At 58.8% G+C, this 26,826-nt stretch overlaps 1 protein-coding gene across 6 annotated transcripts in view; it reads right to left on the bottom strand.

Annotated features, from left to right (window-relative positions):
* SHANK3 (SH3 and multiple ankyrin repeat domains 3) overlaps nucleotides 1-26,313 on the bottom strand; it is a 52,489-nt gene extending 26,176 nt beyond the window's left edge. For 5 of the 6 annotated variants that reach the window (XM_059937326.1, XM_059937328.1, XM_059937330.1 and 2 more), the window contains exons 1-17: nucleotides 26,195-26,313; nucleotides 24,289-24,948; nucleotides 23,778-23,981; nucleotides 22,916-22,987; nucleotides 20,713-20,821; nucleotides 20,486-20,637; nucleotides 20,225-20,392; nucleotides 20,007-20,123; nucleotides 19,546-19,623; nucleotides 18,531-18,597; nucleotides 12,601-12,874; nucleotides 9,437-9,639; nucleotides 8,195-8,308; nucleotides 1,885-1,960; nucleotides 1,610-1,692; nucleotides 1,030-1,154; nucleotides 801-933 (exon numbers count right to left, since the gene is read on the bottom strand). In XM_059937326.1, the coding sequence (XP_059793309.1) occupies nucleotides 801-933; nucleotides 1,030-1,154; nucleotides 1,610-1,692; nucleotides 1,885-1,960; nucleotides 8,195-8,308; nucleotides 9,437-9,639; nucleotides 12,601-12,874; nucleotides 18,531-18,597; nucleotides 19,546-19,623; nucleotides 20,007-20,123; nucleotides 20,225-20,392; nucleotides 20,486-20,637; nucleotides 20,713-20,821; nucleotides 22,916-22,987; nucleotides 23,778-23,981; nucleotides 24,289-24,564 (2,251 nt within the window). In that variant the 5' untranslated portion in view covers nucleotides 24,565-24,948; nucleotides 26,195-26,313. Of the gene's footprint in view, nucleotides 1-800; nucleotides 934-1,029; nucleotides 1,155-1,609; nucleotides 1,693-1,884; nucleotides 1,961-8,194; nucleotides 8,309-9,436; nucleotides 9,640-12,600; nucleotides 12,875-18,530; nucleotides 18,598-19,545; nucleotides 19,624-20,006; nucleotides 20,124-20,224; nucleotides 20,393-20,485; nucleotides 20,638-20,712; nucleotides 20,822-22,915; nucleotides 22,988-23,777; nucleotides 23,982-24,288; nucleotides 24,949-25,755; nucleotides 25,828-26,194 lie in introns of those variants that run through there. The other variant, XM_059937327.1, reaches the window with a different exon arrangement.
* Between the last annotated feature and the right edge of the window lie 513 nt (nucleotides 26,314-26,826).

The following is a 26,826-nucleotide window of genomic DNA, read 5'->3' as shown; positions in this document are numbered from 1 at the left end:
GCCAGGATCTTGTTCAGGCTGCGGCTGGACGCAAACTTCTTCATGGCGCTGGCAGCTCGGGGGTGCTGAAGGCCGGGCTGGGCCAGGGCAGCCAGGGCCTCAGGCGGTGCTCGAGGGCCCCAGGGGGGTCACCGTGCTGGCCAGCCTCAGCCCGAGGGCCCACGTGGAAGGCTTCGAGGGCAGAGTCATGGGGTGGGGGCTGGGAGGGGTCTCCCGGCAGGCCGGGCTCCTGCTGCTCCAGGGCCACCCTCCCCCCCCAGGCCTGGAGGCCACTGCCCCTCGGGGGACCAGGGTGTGGTCAGCCAAGCCAGGGCCTGGGCTGGGCTAGACCCGGCCAGCAAAGCCTCCTGGGCTCAGGCTGTGCCGCGACGTTGGCGCGGGGAGAAGACGCTTTTCCTCTTCCCTCAGGTGCCGCCTCCCCCTTCCCTCCGACAATAAGCGGCAGCGGCAGCGTCAACCTCACAGTTGCTATGGCAACCCCGGCCTCCAGGCAGCTGCTGGCAGCGTCGGGAAGGAGGGCTCTTCCATGCCAGGGGCTGGGGGGCGCCGGGAAGGAGGGGGCAGGGATCTTAGGAGGGCAACCTGGGGTCAGAGGCCGGGAGAGGGTTGGCTGTCTAACATCAGGGATTGGCACCCAGGCGGCGCACGTGGGCGTTCGCCTAGGTTCAGGCCTCTGACGTCAGCAGTCAGCAGTCTGGGGCCGGGGGTGATGAGAGGAGCATGGGCCTGGGGTCAAAGGTCTAAGGTCAGGGGACAGAGCAGGGAGCCTGGGCACCGAGGTCCGAAGCCCGAGCCCTCACCTCTGCGCCGAGCCCCATCTTCTTCAGGCTTCCTTGTCACTGACACCACCTTCATGACGAGGCGGTTCCCGCCCTGGCGGATCAGAGCCACCACCTGCTTGTGCCCGACCTTCACCACGTTCACTCCATTCACCTGGGACAGTCAGGGCCCGGGGGCCGTCCAGGTGAGTCCTCCTCGGGCTCGGAGGCCAGCACCCCACGGGGCCGCACAGGGAAGGACGAGCCTCACCTCGATTAGGAAGTCCCCCGTGCGCAGCCCGGCCCTCCAGGCCACGCCCTCCACGTCCACCGACTCGAGATACTGAAGCGCCGGGAAGGCCGGCGTGGGCGTGAACTCCTCGATGGGGGTCTCTGCTGTGGGACGGGGAGAGGGCAATGAGGACGGCGTCCTGCCAGCAGGGGCCAGGTGGAGGTGCCTGCCACACAGCAACCTCCCACGAACAACCTGGGCCGGGGGGCAGCAGGCGGGGGCTGCCCAGCGCGAGAGGAGCCAGCCCGGGAATCCAGGACACGCCCCTCTGAGAGACCCCCCCCGCCCCCGCCATTCACCCCACCAGAAAGGCCCCCGCTCCATCAGACACGCACAGCCGAGATCCTGGGAACCAATGAGGGAAAGGACCCGCTGCCTCCTACCAACATCCCAAACCAAGAACACAGAGTCACAGCAGGGAGAGAGGAAGGGGGTGGGGGAGAAGAAAGGGGGGCAGGGGCGCGGCAGGAGGAGAGCAGAGGAGAGGAGCAGAGGCAGGACACAGAAGACACCCCGAGTGGTGCGCAGCCCTTGCCGGCCGGCTACCCGCCTCCGTTACCTTTGGCCCCCCGGAGCACAAAGCCAAAGCCTTCGTGGTCCCGTTTCTGCAGGACAGCCACCTTGTCGTCAATGACATAGTCGCTGACGGGGGAAACAGAAAGGTGAGGAGAACGCTGCCGGGAAAGCACGTGCCCCAGACAGGACCCCGCGGGCACGGGCACAGTCCTCCCTGGGAGCCGTCCTTGGACTCACCCGGGAGGCCTCCCTCCACATCTGACGTTCCATCGCACGCGTGCCCACCCTCGCCCGCCTGCCCACCTGCCCCACCTGTACCTGTGTGCAGAGAGGCTGTCATAGGAGCCCACCGTGTAGTGGCGGAAAAGTCGCTTCGTCCGGTCCTCCCGGGTTTCTGAGGGGAGGTTCAGGAGCTGACGGAGGGTCTCATCCTCCAAGTGGCGTGAACCACCCCCTCAAGCACACCGGTTACCAGCCTCTGCACGCGCACGCACACACGCACACACCCCTGGCCTGGTAGTGCCCACGTGGAAGTGGGGGGTCCAAATGCTGGGGTCCTGGGCCCAGCGGTCCTAGGTAAGAAGGCTGAGGGGACCATGCAGGAAATCTTGCCTCTAGGGGTCAGGGTCCAGACGGGGGCAGGAGCTGTGGCTCATCTTTCTCCTGAGCGGCTGCACACAGCAGACTGGACAGGGCCAGAGCAACCACAGAGAGAGTCAGCAAGCCCCAAAACTAAGGGCAGAGAAGGTGTGCGCACACACACGTGTGGCCTGGAGTCATGTGTAAGTGCTGTGTTCATACAGGCGTGTCTCTGTGTGTGACCTGCAGTCGTGTGCAGGTGCTGTGCTCATACGTGTGCATGTCTGTGTGTGCATGACCCACAGTCATGTGCAAGTGTCACGCTACATACCCCTGTGAACTGGCATTGAGGTGGCCTTGTGTCAACGTATCCCTCACCACAGGGATGCTCATCCTCACGGGGTCCTTTGCTCCAGACCCTACCTCTGCGTGGGCAGGGAGGGGTCCACGTATGGGGGGCTAGGTCCCCCTATCCTGCTGTCACTGCGTCCCACAGAGCTTTATCCCCATCTGTACTTGGTCTCACAGTCCCTCACAGCCACTGCGGAGCCGCCCCACGCTCGGCCTCGCTCGGCCTCGCTGATGTCCTGCAAGCCTGCAGGCTCCAGTCCACACCTCCAGGCACTACCCTCCCTGCTCCAGGCTTACTTCTCCAGCTGCCTGTACGCTGGATCCTCTGGTACCCCTGCACCCACTCCTGGCCCCCAGCCCCCAGCACCTCTGTCTCCAGCTCCACACCTCCAGGCACTACCCTCCCTGCTCCAGGCTTACTTCTCCAGCTGCCTGTACGCTGGATCCTCTGGTACCCCTGCACCCACTCCTGGCCCCCAGCCCCCAGCACCTCTGTCTCCAGCTCCACACCTCCAGGCACTACCCTCCCTGCTCCAGGCTTACTTCTCCAGCTGCCTGTACGCTGGATCCTCTGGTACCCCTGCACCCACTCCTGGCCCCCAGCCCCCAGCACCTCCGTCTCCAGCTCCACCACCACCTCAAATTCCACCCCGCAGCTCCTCCCCCCTCTCTACCAGCTCAGCGTTCCTCAAGATTAATTTATTCATTCAACAAGTGCGTACTGAGCTCCTACTACGTACCAGGCTCCAAGAATGGAGCAGAGAACAGAACGAAGCCCCCCTACCCTGCGGAGTTTACAGGCTAAACTGTACAGCTGGAAAGAGAGAGGAGATGAGAAACAGGTACACACAGAACGTGTGGAATGCTGGTAAGTGGTAAGAAAAAAGGAAGCCGTTCGGGGCGCTGCAATTCTAGGTGGTCACGTGCAGGCCTCCCCAGGAAGGGAGAGGTGAACAAAGGCACGAGGACGTAAGGGAGCAGCCCTCCATGTGGGTAAAGGGCTTTCTGGGAGTGGGGGTACTCAGGGCAAAGTCACGTGGCAGGTGTCACCTCAGCGTGTTCAAGGCACAGTGAGCAGCCTGGGCAGCTGGGGCAGAGGCAGCAGCAGAGCGGTAGGAAAGGAGGTCCGAGAGGGCACCTAGGACTCTGACGACTGTCTCCTCCACTAACTGTAAGCTCCTGTGGGTAAGCACCACGTCTGTGATCCTACCACCAAGCACAGCACCTGGCACATAACAGGCGTTCCAAATGCCAACTAGAAGAACAGACAGGTGGACAACTGGCTGGGTGGGTGGGTGGGTGGATGGATGGAGGGATGGATGGAACAAGAGACAGACAGAAGGATGAACCAAAAGGTAAATGTATGTATAAGTGGATTCAGGGAAAGAGAGCAGGGTAGGGGCGGTGGGGGGATGGATGGAAGGAGGGGATGAGTGGACTGGGTCTGCTAGGTGGGTTGATGGATGAGTAGATGGATGACAGGATGGGTGGGTGAGTGAAAGCATAGATGGATGGAAGAGTAGACAGAGGGGACTTCCCTGGTGGCACATTGGTTAAGAATCCGTGTGCCAATGCAGGGGACACAGGTTCGATCCCTGGTCTGGGAAGATCCCACATGCCGCGGAGCAACTAAGCCCATGCGCCACAACTACTGAGCCTGAGCTCTAGAGCCCGCGAGCCACAACTACTGAAGCCCGCACGCCTAGAGCCTGTGCTCCGCAACAAGAGAAGACACCGCGATGAGAAGCCCGCGCACCGCAACGAAGAGTAGCCCCAGCTCGCCGCAACTAGAGAAAGCCCGTGCGCCGCAACAAAGACCCAGCACAGCCAAAACTAAATTAATTAATTTTTTTTTTTTTTAAAAAGAGTAGACGGAGGGACTTCCCTGGTGGCGCAGTGGTTAAGAATCCGCCTGCCAACGCAGGGGACACAGGTTCGATTCCTGACCCGGGAAGATCCCACACGCTGCAGAGCACCTAAGCCCGTGCGCCACAACTACTGAGCCTGCGCTCTAGAGCCCATGAGCCACAACTACTGAGCCCACGAGCCACACTACTGAAGCCTGCGTGCCCTAGAGCCCATGCACCGCAACTACTGAGCTCGCATGCTGCAACTACTGAAGCCTGCATGCCTAGAGCCCACGCTCCGCAACAAGAGAAGCCACCGCAACGAGAAGCCCGTGCACCTCAACAAAGAGTAGCCCCTGCTCGCCGCGACTAGAGAAAGCCCACGTGCAGCAATGAAGACCCAACGCAGCCAAAAAAAAAAAAAAAAAAAAAAAAGAGTAGATGGAGCAGTGGCTGGATGGAAAGAAGAGCTCCTGTTAACATCAGAAGACACAGATATCAGGAAAAGTATTGATCTGGATTTCAGAACCCTGCCACTAACTTGTGTGATTCTCAGTATGTTTGACAGTCCCTTTTGGCCCTCTCCTTATAAAGCAGGAAAATTCACCTTGGAGGCCCCCTAGGTTCTGATGGCCTATAGTTTTATCTCACTGGCACCGTCCCCAGTGCTCACACCCTCTCCTCCCTCTGCAGCACACCTGCACCCACCACCCTGCCGTCCCCAAAGCCAGAGCAGGCCAGGCCTCAGCACTGCTCAGGTAGGGCCCAGACCTCTCCTCACCTCCATCACACCCTTCTCCACGCTGACCCAACTTCGGAAATGTTCACAGTGCCTGCCTGCAGAAGGACCCCTCCCCCAAAAAAGACCCTCTGCAGATCACTGGCCTCCTATTTTTACATTTATCGACCAAACACAAATTATTACATAACGCAAATTCATTTTCCAGTTTTATAATCAGACACGTAAAAGCCAGCTCAAATGAAAACACACCGCATGCCCCCCCCACCCCCAGTACTGGAAAGAAAGGGGGAGGAGGGAGGATGCCAGCCAGAGCCATAGCTTTGGTGTTCTACACCAGCCTCCAGGATACCCAGGGCCGCCTCCCCACTCCCTCCCCTCACAGCTCAACTCTCCCTGCTTGCAACTGCTCCTTTCACCCAGATGGGTGCCGTGGGAGCCTTGCTCTCTGCTGACCCTGGGCATCGGCCTGGCCCACACGCGTTGGCAGTATCCCCTCCTTGGCCTCTAAGTCCCTCTCTGTCCCTGCTCCAGTCTCAGAAACAGATCTTTCTTTGGATCTGGGCCTGTTGGAAGCAGGTTCCTGTTCCTGGGCTGCCCTCTCACCTCTGGCAGAACTCAGCCCCTGAGTCCCAAACCAGAGGCTCTGCCCAGAGCAGCTGGCGGCCGGGCCTGCAGGTGAGGACAGAGGTTATTCCCACCCCCTCCCAGCAGGCAGCCCCCGCAGGCCTGTCTCCCTGCCCATCCATGAAACGCTCCCATCTACCCAGGTACCTTCTGACACTTTCAGATGACAAACCCCAGAGCCTCCCCCGTCTAGGAGCCCCACAATTGCCCGGAGGCCTATAGCTCCTTCAGCAGGTTGCCCTGTGTCCTCTGCCTTCTCTATGACTCCAGTCCAGCCCTGCCCACCCCGTCTCCATCTCCTTGCTTTGCCCTGCCTGGGCCGTCACCCTAATCCTGAATGACCAGCACAATCAGGACAGCGCCCCCCAGATTCCTCCTGCGACACCGCCACAAACTTTAGCCCCTGGTCCCAGGACACCTGACCAGCCCTCACGCTCCCCACTCCATCCCTGCCACCCTCCCCTCAACACACAGGTTTACTCAGCCAGAGCCCATGAAGCGTGGCAGCTACAGCACAGACCCTGCAGCCCACGGCCTACATTGCAAACAAGACTCTGCTCCTTGGGCTGTGGAACCCACCCTCCTAGAGATGAACTAACACCTGTCCCCACCTCCCAGGCACGCTGGGACGAGTCAGTGAATTCTTAGATGTAAAAGAGCTTAAAACCCAGCCAGGCATCCTGACACTGCTTGGAGCACACTGGGTGCCAGCACATGTAGATCTAGAAGGCCATGCCGTGCTCTGGCCAACAGGCTCTGCCCCCGCCCCCATCATGCTGACCACCTAGATGGTCCTAGCGATCCTTCAAGGCTTAGCTCAAACAACACCTCTGCTTTAAAGGCCCCTCTGACTCCTTCAGACCGACCCAGGGAGCCCCCTGTGCTCACGCCCGTCACAGCCATGCGGTGTGCACGCCTGCTCCCCGCTGGGCGGGGAGCCAGCCCCTGTGATCCCAGCTCCCAACACAGGGTCCAGCACACGTCAAACACCTAACAAACATGGGCTGTTCTCAAATTCCAACTCCAGTCCCGACCTCCCTTCCTTCCTCCCCAGCTTCAGACTCAGCTCCAACTGCCCCTGGACCCACAGAGTTCTCAGACCAGAACCTTCATTGCCCACCCTACAGGGGCGCACAGGACCCACTCCCTACACAGGTCTGGAGGCCCCTCCTTCCCCTCCCCTCTCCCATCCAGTTGGCACCAGAGCCCAAACTTCCGAAACCATTCCCCTCCCCACACACCACCCCACCTGCCCATGATGGGCAGACAACAGGGGGTCGTGTCCCTCCCAGGCTCCCAGCCACAAGGAGGGCCATCAGGGTGAGGCGGTGAACAGCCAGGCATGAGAGTAAAGGCTCCACTGTGAAGCAATTATACTCCAATAAAAATAAATAAATAAGTAAAAATTTTTTTTAAAAAGTAAAGGCTCCTGCTCAGGAGTGGGTCAGCGGCCACACTCCTGCTTCCCTGGGCTCTGCCACGCTCCACCCAGGGCAGGGGTCCAGGCCACACAGGGGTAGGCTCCCCTGGGGAAATTCGCAACCCAGGATAAGGGAGCACAGCAACCCTGGGTCTGAGCCCTTCACGTGCAGAAAGACAGAGGTGTGCACCCTGGGTCCAGACACACCACTAGTGACCACCACTAGCCACCACTCAGGAGGGGGCTCCCTTGTCCCACCAGCTCTCGGGGCCAGAAATAATACCTGCAGGTCGAGGGGCCTCCTGGGTGCGCAGTCAGCCCTGGCTGGGGTCTTGAAAGGACCAGCCTCTCCTTTCCACTGGCAGGACCACCTCAGATCCCAACTCCCAGAGGGGTCCTTCCTGGAGGTTCAGGTGGTGAGCAGGGTCGGACCGAGGCTGCTCACCAGCCCCAGGAGCCACGGCCTTTGCCCTCACGTCCTCCCTGCAGGCTAAGGATGCAGCCATCCCCCACCTGCTGCCCTCAGACCATCCTGGCCCCAAGGCACCCATGACAGCCCCTCTGGGCCCAACTGGCCTCATTTCCTTTTGGCTGGTCCAGGCCTCCCTGCACTGCCCACTTGGACAATCTGTCCACTTTGGAAAGATGCCTCTTTTCTCATACTGACCTCTTTACTTGTCTGCCAGCCACACAGCAATCGCACACTCCAAGTACCCAGCATTTCTGTGAGAACCATGTCTGGGAAGGGTTGTGGTCACTGAGAGCCACACGTGGGATCACAGACTGGTGCACGTCCATACGTGTGCGTCCCATGGGCACGTCACATGTGTCTCCACAGCTGTCCAGGATCCAGATGCACACATGTGTGCTGGTAAGTAAGTATGGGATGAATGCGTGCTGTGTCTGTCATGTACACGAGTTTGTACCTACTTCGAACGTGTGTTTGAATTTGTTCTAGTCTTTTCTCTGTGTATACAATGTGGATTTGCCTCCAAGCAAGACCAACGGGAAGCTGGAAGGGGCGGCACCCTCAGGAGCCACCCAGGGGACGCAGGGGTCACTCACCGTGCCGCGTGTCATACTGTCTCATCTGCACCTCCTCCACGCAGTCAGCCGGGAACCAGCCCGTGCGGCCTTTCACGGTCCCCTCCCAAAAACCGCCCTCCCCAATGCTGAGCACTGGAGGGACAGAAGCCAGACAGGCTGTCAGGGCAGAGGAGGGCAGCCGGAGGCCACCTCTCCCACCACCACCACCAGCTCCACCTCCACCACCTCAGGCTCAGGCTCTGCCCACCCACCCTTCACCTCTCTCTCCTTCTCCTCCCGTCCCTTCCTTCATCCTCCTGCCTTTTTCCCTGGGAAAATTTTGGGATCCACACAGAAGAGAGAAAAGAACAGATGGGCACAGCACAGGATGGGCATGTGGGGGACAGAGAGACGCACAGATGGACACACTCGAGGGGGGGACAGGAGGCAGAGGCAGAGGCAGGGGCCACAATCCTACCCCTGCCCTCCCAGCCGACCCCTCTCCTCCCACCTCTTCAACCAACCCCCAACCAACCTTGCTCTGTCGCCCACCCCAGGGGTCACTGCCAAGAGCTCAGGGCCATTGTGCTGTGGCCAGGGGATTAGGCCACAGGATGGCCCGTGGAGAGCTGACCCTCGCAACTGTGTCTTTCTTAGGCTCCACGGACAGAGAGCACTCATGAGGCGAGGACCCCAGTGACGACAGAGACCCTCGTAATGAACGGAGCTTGTCATGGCACAGGACCCCCTCATTACAGACACCCACATAACTGTCACAGATACCCCCAGAATGGCAGAGAATTCCCACATATCACAAGCGTTTCCAATGAAGAAAGTCCCAGAAGTGACACAGGAACCCCATAATTCAAGGAAGCTCTGAAACAGGATAAGGTCCTACGAACACAGAGAACCCCACCACCACCAGCCCCCAGCATGACACAGAAACACCCCCATGACGAGAGGAGCCTCTGCTGTGACACGGAAAGCCCAGAATGACAGAGGATGGAGAGGGACCCACGACAGGAACCCCATAAAGACAGACACCCCTCCCTGACGGAGCCCTTCACAGTGACACCAGGAATCCCCAGTGGCAGATGCACCCCATAATGACCACGGCGACTCAGAGTTCCCAGGGACACCCCTAATGACAGACGCCCCAAAATGGCACCAGCCGCTCCACGGTCGCCGGGAAGCCGGGCCGGGCACCCCAGAGTGGCGCCCGCGAACCCCAGGAGGCCCCGCGCCGCGCCCCCCGCGACCGCGCCCCCCGCGCCCCCTCACCCTTCACGGCCTCGCCGCGGTGCAGCGGGATCTCGCCCTCGCCCTGCGGGCTGTGCGCCTTCACGGCGATGAACTTGCGGCCGGGGACGGCGCTGTAAAGTTTCCGCTTCGGGCCCCGGGGCGGCGGCGCGGGGGCCGCGGGGGGCGCCGGGCCAGGGCCGGGCGCGGGGCCGGGGCCGCCGGGGCCGCCGGGACCGCTCGGGCTGTAGACGAACACGTAGGTGACGGACGCGATGCCGGGGGGCAGCGGGCACGCGAAGCCGGCGCCCGGGGCCTCCATGGCGCGCGGCCCGGCCCCGCCGCCGGCCTCACCGCAGCCGCCGCCGCAGCGCCCGCCGCCCGCCGCCCGCCGCCGCCGCCCGCCCGCCCGCCGGGGGCCCGGCCCGGGGCCGCTCCATGGGCCGCGCCGCCGCGCCCGGCCCGCTCCCGCCAGCGCACGAGCCGCGCCCGCTCAGGGCTCCGGGGCCGCGGGGCTGCGCTCCCGGGCGCGCCGGGCTCGCTCCATGCCACGGCCGCTCCGCGCGCCCCGCCTCCTCCGCGGCCCGGCTCCTCCCTCTGCGGGCGGCGGGCCGGGCTGCCTCCTCTCCCCCTGCGGCCCGGTCGCCGCGGCCCCGACGCGGGAGAGGCCGAGGGGCCGAGGGGAACTACGGCGCCCTGAGGGGAAGCTGGGGGAGGGGTCGGCCCGGCGGAGGAGCGCGGGGAAGGGGGAGGCGGGACCGGCCGGGTGGGAGCCGGGACCGGCCGGGTGGGAGCCGGGGAGGGGACTGGAGGCTTCGGACAGGAGGGAAGCGCCTCCGTGAGGGTTCGCCTCGCCGCCAGGAGGGGCTCCCCCAGCGGGTCCGCGCCCGCACCCTCCAGCCGGGCCTTGGCCTCCTCACACCCTGACCGCTGCGTGTGCTGGGCGCCAGAAGCCCCCTCCCGACCTGGGTCTTCTCCTCCTGGACATCTGCCTCGGAAGTTCATGCCCCCTCCAGGCTGACCGCCTTGCCCGGACCACTCCCCCGATCTGGGCACCGAGCCTGAGGCCTCGGCCCTACGCCTCTGCCCTGCTCAACGGCCTGCACTGGCTCCCTGGCACCTAGGCCGACCAGGTCCACGTTCTCCGCCAATAGCCGGGCTCTCTGGGACGAGAATTAGCTACACTTCAGTAACAAGGCTGGGTACCTTCTTCTCCCTCCCCCGGCCGCGCATAATGCTGTTCCCAACACCTCAACTATCCTAATCCTGCTCCTGCGGCCAACTATTAAGTTGCTGTCTCTCAGCTCCGGATGCACCTTTCTCTGTCCTGCTCTGTGATGGTGGTGGGGACTCTGCGACTACATTTCGTGCCAGACTTTGCCAACAGGGGGAGCCAGGGGGAAACTGCCACCTCGGCCACCTCTACCCGCCACCCCCCAACAGCAGCTCAAACTCAGACATCTACCTTCTCTCCTTTCACCAAAGGTGATCTCTCCCCCTGAGGCTCTCTCCCTCCAGGTGCGCCAAACTTCCTCAGCCCCCTCCTGGCCACTCACTGGGGGACTCCCTTACCTGGATCGCTCCCCACCAGCTGCTGCTTCGCCCTTAGCCCCCCACCACATCTGGCACCCTAGGCACCTACTAAATGTTTGCTGGAAAAAAAGTTATAATAATTCTGCTCTCCCCACAGAGCAGGTTGTAGCTTGTGTTTACTAAAAGAATGACCGATATACGAAAACTACATGAAAGCAGGGCTTCCACACAGCTCCAACTCAGGAGCAGCCCATCTGCAAAACTGAAACATCTCAAAGTTTGTTCTTTTAGCCACTGGGCCATGCAAAAGCTTTGGGGGAGAACTGAGGTGATTTGGGTAGGAACACGCAGAGACAGAGGAGACATCACAGGTCGAGGCTGTATGAGTAGGGACAACAGCGGAGGAAGAAATGGCTTTTATAAGCTCCTGCTGCACCCCAAGCCCTCTGCTGAACGCTCAGGCTTAGAAAGTTTGGGAATCAGGTCTACCTGGGGGCAAGTTAAGCTGCTTCCCAGCTCTGTGACTTTGGGCAAGTCATTTACCCCACCTGAGAGTTAGGACCGTCATCTGTAAAGTACAGCACAGCCTCATACACAGTCAAGGTTAAGTGATATGATACACACTACGCTGCTCAGCCCAGCTGTCACTGTGAACACCAAGTGCTATTTATGTAACTCTTTCAATCAACATGTCTCCCGAGCACCTTCTATGTGACTGGCTCTGGAGCAACTGTGGGAAATGAGAAAGACAGCTCCTGCCCTCAAGGTGCAGCGAGGAGAGAGGCCTTAATCAGCAGCAGCAGGCCGCTGCTGTGGGCCAGGGGGGTCCCAGTAGGGAGCCTTCACTGCCCAGGCTCCAGAAGGCTTCCCAAAGGAAAGCCTTTGGGTAGGATTAGCCTACCTTACTGATGAGAAACCCAGGCACAGAGTGGTTGGCTAATCCGCACAAGGCCACGCGGGCGGCAGATGCAAGGACTGCACTGGAGCCGTCCATCTGTCTGCAGAGCCAGTATCTACCTTCCACTCCCCACTGCTTAGCTCCGCGGGGCTGCAGCCCACAGAGTCTGCTGGGGCTCCCGCCCAGGCTTTTTGCTCGAAGTTCTAGGAATGCCAAGTCCTTCAGACGTCCTTGGTTCTCAGGGTCCCAGCACTCATGGTGAGGGACAAAGAGAAGAACCATGGGGTCCTGTGGTTATACAGGGCCAGAGGGGTTGGGGAAACACCAAGAGGGAGTCTTGGGATGAAGACTCCCCCCTTGGGAACAGGGCTAGGGTCCACCTATAGATTTTGAGCCCTCATGGAGAGGAAGCTCCAGTCCCTAACCTCTTGCCACACGTCACCCAGCCCTGCCTCATCCCAGCCCTCATCCTCCTCCCTGGCACTGCAGGAACCTTTCTAAACCACAGGTCGGACCAGACCCTCTCCCCACAGCATTCTCCCTCAGCTGCCCACTGCCCTCCGGACAAGTCCAGCTCCAACCAGAGATCAGCATGGGGGAGCCTGCCCCAGGCCACAGGACCTCACCTTCTTCCCTTTCCCATCCAAAGAGACCCCACCCCCACCCCCCGACCCAAAGCCTCAGCTCATCACTGCAGAGGTGCCAGGCACCAACAGGCCTCTCCCTGCCCGCCTAATGCTGGCTCCTCCTGGCTCAGGTCCCGGCCCCCACATACCTGATCTTACTCTGGCTGCCCCTGCCTGCTGCGGGGCCACTGCCGTCACTCTGCTGGTCGCCATCCCGGTCCCGGCCTTTCTCTTCCTGCAGCCGCTGCAGCAGCAGCTGGTGGGGGAGGCTTCGCAGTGAAGGTCCAGGAGAAGCTGCTGGCTGCACCTCACCCTTCAGGTTGATGTCACTGGCTGAGCGCTGCAGGGGCCGAGGAGAGGCAAGGCCGCTAGGGCCAGCCAGCCGCCGCCGCTTCGCATAGCTGGGGGTTTCCCTGAATGGTACTGGGAGGGGGGAGGGGGGACAGGTGAGACTCTGGGCAGCCAGAAAGGGTGACCAACTTGTCCTGGTTTGCCTGGTATTTCCAGATTTTAAAAGTAGAATCCTATGTCCCAGGAACTGCCTCAGTCCCAGGCAAACCAGGACAGCTGGTCACCCCATGACTGAAACTATGATGCGGGGCGGGTCACATACCAAACTGCCTCTACCTCTACCTTCAGGGGTAAAAGCCTGCCCTTCCTGTCAGCCAAATGAGGTCTTGGAACTGCCTATTTCACAGGCTTCCAGAGAGACAAAGACGGCCACACGTGACAAATCTCACCAGACTACCACTGTATAGAACTGTTTGCAGTTGACCATAACCAGAGAAACTGTAAAAGATGTTCTAGACCAGGGGTTGGCAAACATCTGTAATGAATCAGATAGTAACCATTTCAGGCTTTGCAAGCCATACAGTCTCTGTTGCAAGGACTCAGCACGGCCACTGCGGCATGAAAACAGCCTCAAATGATGTATAAGCAGATGGGTGTGGCTGAGTTCCAATAAAACTTTATTTAAATAGCAGATGGTGATTTTAAAAACATGATCCAACTATGTGCTATTTACAAAAGAATCACTTTAGATCCAAAGACACAAGTAGGCTTAAAATAAAAGGATAAAGGAAGATATTTCATGTAAATAGTAACCAAAAGAGAGCTAAGTAGCTACATTAATATCAGACAAAATAGACATAAAGATAAAAAGTGTTACAAGAGACAGAGGACATTATATATTGATAAAAGTGTCGATTCGTCAAATAGATTAACAATTATTAATACATATGCACCAAACAACAAAGCATCAAAATATATGAAACAAACATTGATATATTTGGAGAAATAGACAGTTCTACAATATATTTAAGACTTTAACACCCCACCTTCAATAATGGATAGAACATCTAGAGAGAAGATCAGTAAGAACATAGAAGACTTGAACCAATTAGACCTAACAGATATATATATATAGGACACTCCACAGAACAAGAGCAGAATACACATTATTCTCAAGTGCACATGGAACATTCTCCGGGATAGATCATTAATGAGGTCACCAAAAAAGCGTCAATAAATTTAAAAAGACTCAAATCATACAAAGTATCTTCTGCAATGACAATGGAATGAAGCTAGAAATTAAGAACAGGAAAAAAAACTGGAAAATTCCCAAATATGTGAAAAATTAAACAACACTCTTAAACAATCAATGTGTCAAAATAGAAATCATAAGGAAAATTGAAAACACTTTGAGAAAATAAAAACAAAAATACAACATACCAAAACTTATGGGATGTAGTAAAAGCAGTACTAAAAGGGAAATTTATAGCTGTAAGCACCTACATTAAAAAGGGATAAAGTTCTCAAATCAATAACCTATTTAAGGAACTAGAAAAAGAGAAGCAAACCAAACCCAAAGCTAGCAGAGGAAGGAAATAATAAAGCTTACACGAGATAAACAAAATAGAGAATAGAAATACAGAGAGAATCAATGACACCAAAAGTTGTTTCTTTGAAAATATCAACAAAATTGACAAACCTTTAGCTAGACTGACTAAGAAAAAAAAGAGAAGGGGGACACAAATAACTGAAATCAGAAATGAAAATTGGGGTATTACTACCAACCTTATACAAGTAAAAAGAAATATAAGAGAATACAATGAATAACTGTATGTCAACAAATTAGATAAACTAGATGGACAAATTCTAGAAAAACATAAATTACCAAAACTGACTCAAGAAGAAATAGAAAATCTAAACAGACCCATAAAAAGCAAGGAGATTGGATCAGTAATCACAAATCTCCCAACAAAGAAAAATCCAGCATGAAATGGCATCGCTAATGAATTCCACCAAACATTTAAAGAAGAATTAGCAAAATCCTTCTCAAATTCTTCCAAAAAAATGGAAGAGGTAGGAACACTTCCTAACTTATTCTATGAGCAATTTAAAAATGAGCAAAGGGACTTCCCTGGTGGTTCAGTGGGTAAGACTCCGTGCTCCCAATGCAGGGGGCCCAGGTTCTATCCCTGGTGAGGGAACTAGGTCCCACATGCATGCCGCAACTAAGAAGCCCGCATGCCGCACCTAAAAGATCCCGTGTGCCGCAACTAAGACCAGGCAAAGCCAAAATAAATAAATAAATAAATATGTTTTTAAATAAATAAAATAAATAAATAAAAATGAGCAAAGAACCTGACATTTCTCCAAAAAAGATGTACAAACAGCCAATAAGCACATGAAAAGATGCATCAATACCCATTAGGGAAATGCAAATCAAAACCACAATGAGATACCACTTCACTTGGACTAGAATGGCTATAATAAAAAAATTTTTTAATAAAAAAAATTCTTTTAAAGATAATAACAAGTGTTGGTGAGGATTTGAAGAATTTGGAACCCTCATACATTGCTGGTGGGAATGTAAAATGGTGAAAAACAATTTGGTAGTTCCTCAAAAAATTAAATATAGAATTATCATATGACCCAGCAATTCCACTCCTAAGTGTACACCCAAAATAATTGAAAACAGGTATTCAAGCAAATACATTTCACACATCTTCGTAGCGGCAATATTCACAATAGCCAAAGGGTGGAAACAACCCAAGTGTCCATCAAAGGATGAATGGATAAACAAAATGTCACATATACAAACAATGGAATATTATTCAGCCATAAAAAGGAATGAAGTAGTGATACATCCTACAATATGGATAAAGCTTGAAAACAAGGAAGCCAAATACTAAGGGTCATTCCACTTAAATGAAATATCCAGAATAGGTAAATCTATACAGACAGAAAGTATGTTAATAGTTGACAGGGGTTGAGGGAGAGGGGAATGTGGAATAGTTGCTTAATATATATGTTGTTTCCATTTGGGAGGATGAAAATGTTTTGGAATTCAATAGAGTTGGTTGTGAATGTACTAAATACCACTGAATTATTCAATTTAAAATAGTTAATTTTACGTTACGAGAATCTGATTTTAACTGAATTTAAATCCTCAATTTTAAAGCCTCGATTAAAAAACAACAACAGACGGTGGGCTGGATTTGGCCTGGGGGCATTGTTTGCCAAGCCCTATTCTAGACTCCTGTTATGCAAGGTGTGGGCCTTGGACCTCACCTCCAGCTTTTAGAAATGCAGAATCTCAGGCTCCACCCAGACCCTCTGAGTCAGAGTCTACATTTAACTAGATCCCTGGGTGACTCAAATGTACATTGCAAAGTGAGAAGCACTTCCCTAGGGCACTCTTCAAAAGCACTCTGGGATAGCAAGTCAGTGAGCGTGTACTTGAAAGTGTACACACAAGAGAGGGCGGGAGAGCCTGTGGACCCAGAGGTAGCCCAAGGCAACAGGTGAGGAAGCAGAGGTGGCTGGTCCCAGGTAGGACCCCTGCTTCCAGCTGGTCAGTCTAGAGGGGGAAGGTGAGGCTGCCAAGAGGCTTCCAGGTGACCTGTCCCCGGAAGGGTGACAGGTCTCAGCCTACCAGATCCCTCCAGGTGGGCTTCGTGCCTGAGGAAAAGGAAGGATGACTGGGCAAAGCCTCCCTGCTGCTCCTCCTCTGTGTGCAGGTCCCACCCGGGTCCCCAAGCTGGGGTGGGACATGACAACTGACTCATGGTGTGCAGAGGGAGTGGGGTAACAAGGATGGATCCCTGGATTGCTCAGGACTGAAGACAGGCTTTGCCATTAACCCTTCTGTGCCTCACTTTCCTCCTCTGTAAAAATGGACTAACAACAATCACTCATTGGGGGGTTGTTAAAAGAGTGAATTAAAATAGCAGGGTTTATCATAAATACTCATGAACATCTGGCTGTGTCTTCTGAGTGTATGTGTGACACCTGAGCAGGTAAGGGTACATGGCCAGCAGAGCTGATGCCCACAATGGGACTAACTGATATGGACCTCCCAGCTCAGCGACAAATGCCTAACCCCAGCCAGGTGAGCTCACTCTGGATCAGGCAGACAGGAAGCTGAGATAATGGTGACCCCAGGAGCCCTAGCATGTCTGTCCAAAGAAGAGGGGCAGCTGAGGCCTGCCTGACTCTCAGCCTGCACCGTGGCCTGGCCCCCACCCTCAAGGCCACCTGCCAGAGTCCAGACCCACGGTATCGAATCCCACATGAGGTCAGAGGGGGAAGGCGTTGCAAATAACCATATTTTACTGAAAGGAACTGAGGCACAGAGGTCCCAAGCAGCTTTCCCAAGGTGACCTCACAAGCAGAAGAGGGAACCCACATCCGCAAACCAGGCTTCTCCCAGGCTAACAACCACCTCCAAACACTCAGCAGCCCCTACCAGACCCTAACTGGAGCCCTTGCTCTCTCACCCCTAATTCACACCTCAAACTTCATCACAGTTCTCTCCCAAGCAGAACCTGGGCCCCAAGCCTACACCACTTCATTAGCTCAGTTATGAGCTCGACTCACACCTACTGATTCTGCAGCCTACCGACTCTCACGGTCCGCTGACCCTGCTTGGGGAACAAGGGGCTCCTAACCAAGCCTCACTGTGGGGAGGACTGTTCAGGAGAGACTCTATATAGGAAGACTTCTTAAACATGAACTTGGCCTTAGTCTTAACCCCTGCCTGACCACAACCTCACATTAGAACCAACAAGGACTCAAAACCTGAGACCAGCTCTAGCCCTCTGCTGTCCACTGTCACTTTAAATTTTATAAAAATCGGGATATCGCAGTCCCAGCAGAAAGGGGAGCCTGGGAGTCTGTGTTCCAAAGAGAGCCATGGGCAGAAAAGCCTTGTCCATCAAGGAGAGAGGGAGCTGAGCAGGAAGTCCCTCTATGGCTAGCTGGCTGGAGGGGGCAGCCTCTGGCCAGAAAATATGCTTTCCAGGAAGAGAGGCCCACCCCCCAGCCACCCCACACAGGGAGGGGCGGCAGGATTTGGAGGACTGATATAGGAGTGGGTGCCCCCCGACCCAGGCCCGACGTGAGCCCACCTGCCCTGAGGTTCAGACTACAGGGCACCCCCTGGTTCTCCCTCTGGGGCACGTCCGGGGCTCCCCCTGAAGCACTGGCTGCCGAAGGCTGAGCCCCTTTTGCCCCGAGACCGCTGCCACCCTTTCCCATGTGCATCCCCACCGTGTTCTGATTTCTTTACGCGTGCATACAACGGTCGAGGCTTGCTATGGGCCACGTGAACCGCTTTATGTGCCAGGATGAAGTGAAACACTGAGGGTCCACTGCCACATGTCCCCTGCTGGCCCTTCACACGACCTAACAGGAAAACAAACCTTGACCCTAACTTCAAACCTGCTTTCAACCTAAGTTGATCTCTAAACCCAGCACTGGCGCCAACCCACAGCCCTAGCCATTATAACCATACCCTTGACCCTGACCTGACTCTAACCCCAATCCACAGCCCTCACCTAACCATGACCTTGACCCTGACCCTTTGTCCACCCTACACAGGCCCTTCCCTCAGCACATTCCCCATACCTGCAAGGGCCACTAATGGACCATCCCAGTTGTACTGGGAGAACTGGAGGAAAAGGCTCAGGGTATGGGGGCTTCCTTGTAACATCCCCACTGACCCTTGCACTGCTGGGCCCTGATGACCCCCACAAACCCACATTCAGCAGGGACCTGGGTGGGCAGAACTCACCAACATCCGAATCTTTGTGAGTCTTGATGACCTCCGCAAGCTCAAAGTTCCCTGCTATGATGGCCACCTGAGGGGGGGGAGGGGCAGGAGGAAGGCTCAGCAGCACCAAACTCGCCTCCCCTCGGCCCTGGTGGCTCCTTCTCGACCCCTGTGTGGGGTCTTCCTCAGTTGGGGGCCCCAGGTTCGGACCCTGTCCCCTGCCTAAACTCACCACCCCAGTCTGCACGGGACTGAGGGGTCTCCTGGGACACGAGACTCTCGGAGCTAAAGCTGGGACACGCTGGCCACTCTGCCTGTTCCCTTAATTGCCCCTCCACACACCATCTTTTCTGTCTCAGACATGGCCCACCACTACCTTACTCCTGTCACCCTCTCTCCTCCGTGCCCTCACCCCTGCATCTCATCATCCAGAAAGCCCTCCACTGCTGCCTCTGCCCCCTTGACTGGACGATCAGTGGCCAGACCTGTTCTTCCCACGTCTCCTATGAAGGCCCTTGCTCCCACTGAGAGTGGAGTCCCAGCTCCCTCCGTGTCCAAAGTCCCCATGACGTGGTCCCCGACTCCCCCCACCAACTCCAGGCCACACAGAGACCCATCCATCTGGTCATCCTGGTGCTAAGAACCAAACCTGGCCAGAGAAAAGGCCCAGAAACATGACCTGAGTTCAGTCGGGATCTGGGACCACCCCTCTCGCCCCTGGTTTGGCCTCTGCACCCCACCTGTCTCTGGTAGGTCAGGCCCACACCTGCTCTCCCTTGGCCCCAGAGCCCTCTAACCCTCTTCTCTTCTCCCTGGAAGGGGGACCAAGGGAACCACCCTCAACGAACACCCCCACCACGAGCTGGGCACTGCACTGGCTCACCCCCTTCCTCCGCCCCACCCTGGGGCGATCCTGGGGTCAGAGCTCCCTTATTACTCTACAGGGCAAAAAAGCAAGGTCTAGAGAGACCAAGCCACATATAGACAGACAAACACGCCCTGGGGCAGCCTCGTGCTCCTGTAGGCACTGGTGTACCTGGAAGGCTGTCTGGCTGTTATAATTGCGGACATCTTTATTGGCTCCACGGAAAAGCAGGACGCGGGCACAGCTCTCCTGTGGGAGGGTCGGAGTAGGGGTTGCAACTGGGCGACAGCACATGCGCACACAGGAGTGCAGGGCACACACACCCACGCCTACATGTTCAGCGCACACATTTGTAGCACAGGGACAAGCAGGTCAGGTGTACACGTGCAGGTCCCACCTGGCCCAGAGGGCCCAGGTGCACACAATTCACACCTGGTTGTGCAGAACACACACGTGTGACACGTGTGTGCAGGGAACTGATACACACACGTAGGCCTGCAAGGCCACAGCTCACTGCAGGAGGCAGAAGACGCACTTGTGGCGCGACACACCGGGTCAGACGTGCACACACAGGTAGTCACTGTACAGCATCACCTGTGTGTACACACACGTGTGCACAGGCGCAGGCACACCTGGTTGTAGAGGGCGCAGATGTGCAGGGCTGTGTTCCCCGAGGCGTTCTGGGCCCCCATGTTGGCTCCGTAGAACAGCAGGTGCTCCAGGTGCTGCACGTGCCCAAAGCGGCAGGCCTTGGGGAGGGAAGAGGTGCTGCTGGGCCCCTGGACGGAGCCCACGCCCCAAACCCCAGAGGCGGAGCCGGGGACGCCCCGCCTTCACGCTCCCCGCCCACCTGGTGGACCTCCTGCCAGCCGTTCTCGTCGCTGGTCCCCAGCTGAGCGTGGTCGTGCAGGAGCAGCTCACAGCAGAGCGCGTCCCCCCCGCCCAGGGCGCTGTGGTACAAGGGCGTCAGGCCGCGGCTGTCCTTGTAGTCAGGGGAAGCGCCCAGGTCCAGCAGGGTCTGAGAGCGAGAACCTCAGTGTTCACGCCAGGCCAGCCTCCTCCCGCTACCGGGCCGCGTGCCCCTCCAGGCCAGGGCTGTGCCCGCACTGACCGTCAAGGCCGCCGCATTCCGCTGGCGCGCGGCACAGTGCACGGCGGTGAGCCCGTCGCGGGTGCGGAAGTCCAGGTGAGCGCCGCCGTTCCTCAGCACCTTCAGCAGGTCCGTGGCATCGTCTAGCTGGGCCGCAAGGCTCAGAGGACACTCTGGGTTCAAGGGATAGAAGAAGGCTATAGTCCTGGCCATTCCAAGGCCATGCCCCTTCCTGCTCTGCTTCTCACCTCCTGAGTCAGGATCGTGGAAATTGGGGTCCAGCCCCTTGTCCAGCAGGCGTGCCACCTTTTCCGTGTTGTGCAGCTGGACGTATTCCATAAACTTCTTCAGGTTCGCCTGGAACACCCAGCCATCCTGATCAGCCCACAGCACGGCCACCATCATCTGACCATCACCCACCTTCCACCAGGGAGCCTCAGGTTACCTGTGGGGCATCTGCCACCCCACCCCGCCCTCAGTCTGACCTATCAGCCCACATGATGACCTTGTCACTCCTCTCGCGTCACCCTAAGCCCTGCACTCCCGCTGTGGCCCCGATCCCAGCTCAGCTGGACCCACGTGCTGCTCCAAGTCCTTCCCTGCCTCCCAAGCCCGACACAGCTGTCAGCCTGAGCCCAGCCAGCCCCTCGACAAGGCCAGGCTGCCCTCGCTCACGCCGCCTGAGTGAGTTCCCTACCCCAAGCTCAGCCCCTGCCTTGGCTTCTCTCCCTGGCCCGGGGGCCCCAACCTGTCCAGCCTGGAAGAGCCCGAGGCCACATGGGCAGGAGCCAGCCCAGGGCAGCCCACATCCCCATCACTCCCAAGGTAGCCTGTTCCTTATCCAGCCCGTTCTCTTCACAAGCTCACCCCATGGCAGACTCCCAACTCCGGGGCCCTCCCCCATCACCAGGTGTCGCCTCCTGTCACGTGACCTTGACTGCCTTTCATTCATACCCCCAGTCGTGCGCTAGTTTACTCAGCAAAGCCTCACTGAGCTCCTGCTGGTGCTACAATGCCACGTGCACAAGGCAAGGTGCCCTGGCCAGAGGCCCCAGGCCCTCTAGAAACAAAGTGCATCAGAAGTAAGACAGGGTGCCACAGGGACAGCTCCATAGGAGGCAGCATCCTCGGGGGGTCAGGCAATGAGACAGGAGGAACGATGCCCGTGGCTGAGAGGAAAGACCTCAGCTGCAGCCGGCAGGGAGGGAGGGGGGTGGTGTGATGGTGGGGGCCAGCTGGAGCCCAGGCAGGCAGAAACACGGGGCTGTGGCAAGGAGTTGAAACTCATCCTAAAAACGAGTGGGACTCACTGAAGGTCAGGAGTCACTGGTGTCCTGTGGGTCACTGGGGACTGTTCTGGAGGAGGGGCAACTACAGGAGGAACCCAGGGTGATAGGTCACACCGGGGCCAGTGAGGGAGTCTCTGCCCAGCCACAGAGTCATGGCTACTGACCACCACATGCCCCGGGGTAGCAGAGAAGTCTGGCACGGAGGCTCCAGGATCACAGCGCGGTCACTGGGCCACAGGGGTGAATGTTCAGATCCCTCTCTTAGGCTCCACAGACTGTCAATGAAGTGTCCAGCAAGCAAATGTCCATTGGCCCAGGGGAGCCTGGGGTGGGAGCTCAGGGAGTCTGCCTGTGGGAAGGGCCGCGGCACCCACCCTGCCCCTCCTACATTCAGAGAAGACAGGGAAGTGCCCCCCAAAGAGCACTTGGGGTCAGACCCTCCTTGCAACAGTACCAAAGAGTAAAGACTCCACAAGTATGCCTAGGGAGAGGGCCCCAGAGTCAGACAGATCTGGGTTCAGCCCCAGCATCACTGGATGCAGAGCTGTAAGTAAGTCACTTAACTTCCCTGGGACTCAGTATCTTCATCTGTGAAATGGGATAATAATAGTCCCTCACAGAAAAAATTAATGAGATGCCTAAAGTGCCCAGCACTGGATGACCACTAAGTGCTGGGCTCCCTGTTCTCCCCACCGCTACCCAGCTCCTCGCAACAACCACATCTGGTGCCTGCTCACTTCTCCCCCACAAAGACACCGTGCCCTATCGCACTCCACCCCTTAGCCAGGGGCCCACCAGAGGGGTCAGCCAGAGTCTGATCTGACTAGAACCCATCACCAGACCGACCACCCCAAAGCCATGGTGCCCGGAGTCTGCACCCAGTCCTCTAGCCGTCCCCAACACCCACTCTGGGCCCCTGACAACAAGAGAAAGCAGACTGAGCCAAGGCTGGCAGGACTGACTGGTCAGCCCCAACCAAGATCGGGTGGGGGGGTTCTGGGAACAGGGGGAGGGCCTCAAGAAGGGAATTTTTAAACAACATTTTTGACGCCACAAAACCCAGTTAAGGCTGGGGTGGGTGAACACTGGTCATGGGGGGGGGGCGGCCGGAGGGGGTGTAGAAGGTGACCTTGGAGTCCACTCCCCGTGGCTGCCTCCTTACCTTTGTGTGAAGCTTTGCAAACTGCTTATCGTCAATGAGGTTCTGGGCATAAACTCGCCGCTTGTATCGAAACTGCTCAGGTAAAGACAAGGCAGAAAAAGGCATCCACCTGGGCTGAGTGAGTGAAAGTATGCACAGAACCGAGTCCTGCGCACTTCCGTGCGGCTAGGGCCCCACACTGCTCGCCGCCCCCGTCACACAAAGCCATACACACTACCATGGACGCCACCAAGACAGAGGTCAGGCGCGATGTAGGCCCAGCTGCCCGCCTGCAGTGCCCTTTCTGTCTCATTCCCATCCCCGGGATTCCCTGGAAACCTCAGGCCTCTTCCAAGACCAGGTTCCAGGCTGACCTTCCGAGACATCCCGTCTCTGGGAAGAATTGTCCCTACTTGCCTGGGCCACCACGGAGGCCAAGCCGGCTCTGAGCTCAGCCACCGTAATTCTTGCTTCAGTGCTCATTGCACTTGCCACCCCCACCTCCAAACCGTGGGTCTGGGTCCCCTTGCTCACAGGGCGCTCAACAGCCTTTACACCGTGGACGGGTGCGCAAACGAGGAAGCTTAGGTCGCCCTTCGGACAACTTCACGGGCGGGGAGGGGGAGACGCTGACACCGACGTGCACACAGACCACGGCTGGCTTACTCCACACAGCGCTCCGGGCACTCACTCCTGCTCACACCCCATCGCACGTGCCGCGGCTCACACCTCACGCGCCAGACACACAACTCAACCCCCCCGCCCGCCGCTTCCACACTAACTCCCCGCGTCCGTGCCCCTCGCTGCCGCGCCCTCAGCCGCTCCCGTCCCGGAGCTCGGAGCTCTCAGCCCGCCCCCTGCCGCGCCCCCGGCCGCCGCTCACCTCCAGGTAGGGCAGGGGCGTGTCCAGGTTGGGCGGGTATTCCTGCAGGAGCCGCTCCTCGTCCAGGAACTTGCCCGCGCGGCCCCGGGAGGGCGGCTGAAAGAGCCCGTAGTTGAGCGCGTCCTGGAGGCTGTGGTTGAGGGCGCAGAGCACGCGCTGCTTGGCTGCCCACACCGGCGCGGCCGGGTCCAGGCGCAGGCACTTCTGCGGCGGAGCGGGAGCGTGAGCGCGGATCGGCCCCGCGCGGCGCTGAGTACTGAGCCCCCGCGCCCCGCGCGCCCAGGCCGCGGACCCCGAGCCTCCGCGCCCCGCCGGCTAGGCCTCGCCCCGAGGGCGGTGCTTCCCCGGGCCCCGCCCCCGCCCTGGAGGTGGGGAGGGTCCCGGCGGAGGTGGCGGGGGAGGGGTGAGTAGCCGCCGGCCTGGGGTCTCCCGCGCCGGGCTCCGAGCGCGCGGGTGGGGGGCTGGGAGAGGAGGGCGGGGGTGCCGCCGGGATCCGGGCTGCGAGGCTCACCGTCTGCTGAAGGTCCGGGATGCCGACGCGCACGATCACGGCGCTGGCCCCGGGGCCGTCCATCCCCGCGCCCCGGCCGTGGCCGCTCGCGGCCGGGAGCTGGGCGCCCCGGGGCTCCTCGCGGCGCCCCGGCCCCCCCTGCCCCCCCACCGGAGCCCCGTCGGCCGCGCTGCGCGGGAGGGGGCCGGGGGGGGCCGGGGCCGGCACGGGGGACAGCGGCGCCGAGGGCTCCGCAGGGGCGGCGGCGGCGGCGGCGGCGGCGCGGCTCAGCTGCATCGGCCCCGGCTCCGCTCGGCGCCTGCCTTCCCCGGGGGCGGGGGCGGCGGGGGGAGGGGGCCTGAGCGGCGAGGGAAGCGGGGGTGGCAAGGGGGCTGCGCCGGAGGCGGGGGCCGGGAGGGCTCAGAGCCAGCCGAGGGCGAGGGGGACTTTGCGGGGTCCCGGGGTGAGGGGTGAGGGGTGGGGTTGGTGCGAAGGGCGAGGGCCGCGCAGCAAGGCGGGGGCCTAGGGGCTGCGCCGGGGGTGTGGGGAGTCCTAGGCCTCAGTGTGGGGAGAGTGGCTGAGCAGCAAGGGCCGCGCCGCCGTTCGGCTGCGGAAGAGCATCTGTGGCCCACAGGGGAAGATGCGGCGAGGAGGGGGTCTTGGACCTGGCGTGGGGGCCGCCTTGGGCACAGGGACCAGAGGCAGGGCAGGAAGGGGAGAGAAAAACAGGAAAATTAATTTCCGGGGGTGGCAGCTTCTCTACCACCCTACCGACCTCCCCTCCCCACCCCACTCAAGCCCCGGAGGAGATGACAGGGACCAACACTGCCCCAGTCCTGGGGTGGGACGGTGGGGACCTCGGAGCCCTGGAGGGGCCGGGGCTTCTCCCACAGCCAGAACCAATTAACCTTACAACTTAACCCTTAGGACTACGCCGAACAGTGTGCCACGCGGCTCCCGGCTCCCCCACCCCTGGCCGAGGCTGAGGAGTTCACTCCGGACTCTGAGGCCCGCCTCTTCTGCCCCCCTCCTCAGGTCCCCTAGTCCGCCTAGCTCCAACGCCTGTCACGCCCTCCCAGTCACCTTAGCGACGACAAGATGGGGGCGCGACCTGAGAGGAAGGGCTTAGGGGAGGGGGCGCCACTAGCCTCCACCTGCAACCGGGAAGTGAATTTTAGTTTCACGCGTTGTCGTGGCAACGCGGGAGGGGGTGATGAGTAGGCGGAGGAGAGGGGAGCGCAGTAAGGAAACTAGCTCAGGCGCTACCGCCCCACTGGAGCTGGCCAGGTCCCCCCAACACTCATCAGCCTCACAGAACTACCCCAGTGCTGGGAAACCCTGTGCCCCAAGGTCCCTAAAAGCGAAAAGCGGCCCCTTAACGTCAAAATAGCCCTGATTTCCCGAGAAACAGCTTCTGACTCCCACAGAACTCCCCCAACATGCCTGACTCCTCCCCAGAAACAGGCCCTGACCCCCGCAGCCGCTCACCCTCGCACAAGACACCCTGGCCGACCTTCACAGAACACCCCAGCATGAGGACACCTTCCGGCCCCTGGCAGAAGACAGCCCAGCCTCACCTACCTTCTCCAAGAGCAGCCCTGGGTCCCCTGAGCCTCCCGGGAATAAACTTGAATGAACCTCCACCCCACACACACACACACAGAAAGCCTCCCTACCCCTCCCCATGACAACCTGGAAGCAGCCTTACCCCACACGGACCAGCGCTTGACACCCCCTCCAAGGACAGCCTCCTGCCCACAGAGCCCCGCAATACCCACCCCTCCTTCCCCCAGAACAGCCTCTGTTCACCCCAGAGCGCGGTCCTCTTCCCCAGGACCAGCCCTGACCCCTGAGGGAAACCGGGCTCTCTCCCTGCCCAGCCGGCCCCCCTTCAGAAAAAATCTCTGCTTCCCAGGATTTCACTGACCCCGCAGAGCCGAGTCTCCAGCGCTGTCTGTGGTCTGGGCCCGCTTTCTTCCCGAGCCTGGGCGGACCCTGCCTGCCTAGAAATGCGGCCCCAGGATGTCCAGGCTCTTCCCAAGGCCACTGGCCTGGCCTGAGTGGGGGAGCTGAGGGTCCCCAGGGGCTGGAGCAGGATGGGAGGGGTAGGGGAAGGGGGGAGCAGGAAGGGGCTGTCGGAAGCCCACTTATCTGCAGGAAGCACCTTGGGAAGCACGTGGCCCAGCCCTGGAGAGAGGAAACTAGTGCTTCCCGGCCCCCCTCCTGTCTCCACTGCCTTCCTGCCCCTGTTCTCCCCTCCCTGAGTCACCCAGAGCTGCCCCCACCCCCCCCCCCCGTGTCCCTCATCCCTCCCGCTGTGGCGGCTGAAAGGCCGGGCCGTGCTCACCGGAGTCCCCGATTCGCCATGGGACTGAAGGAGGAGGCGCACACCCAGCCGCAGAGCGGCCCCCGGCCTCCGAGCTCTCCCCGCAAACCTGCCCCTGACCTGGAGAGCCAGGCGCCCGCCTGGCCACCCCGCCTGGACCTCACGGAGGCCCCCTCGGCCTCCCCAGCAACCCACTGTCCTCGGTGAGTCCAGCACCATGAATGCTGAGCTTT

The sequence above is a fragment of the Balaenoptera ricei genome, chromosome 10 (genome assembly GCF_028023285.1).
Source record: "Balaenoptera ricei isolate mBalRic1 chromosome 10, mBalRic1.hap2, whole genome shotgun sequence".
NCBI classification, from domain to species: Eukaryota; Metazoa; Chordata; class Mammalia; order Artiodactyla; family Balaenopteridae; genus Balaenoptera; species Balaenoptera ricei.
Note: the sequence above shows the minus strand (reverse complement) of the source record. Positions and strands in the feature narration are given on the sequence as shown.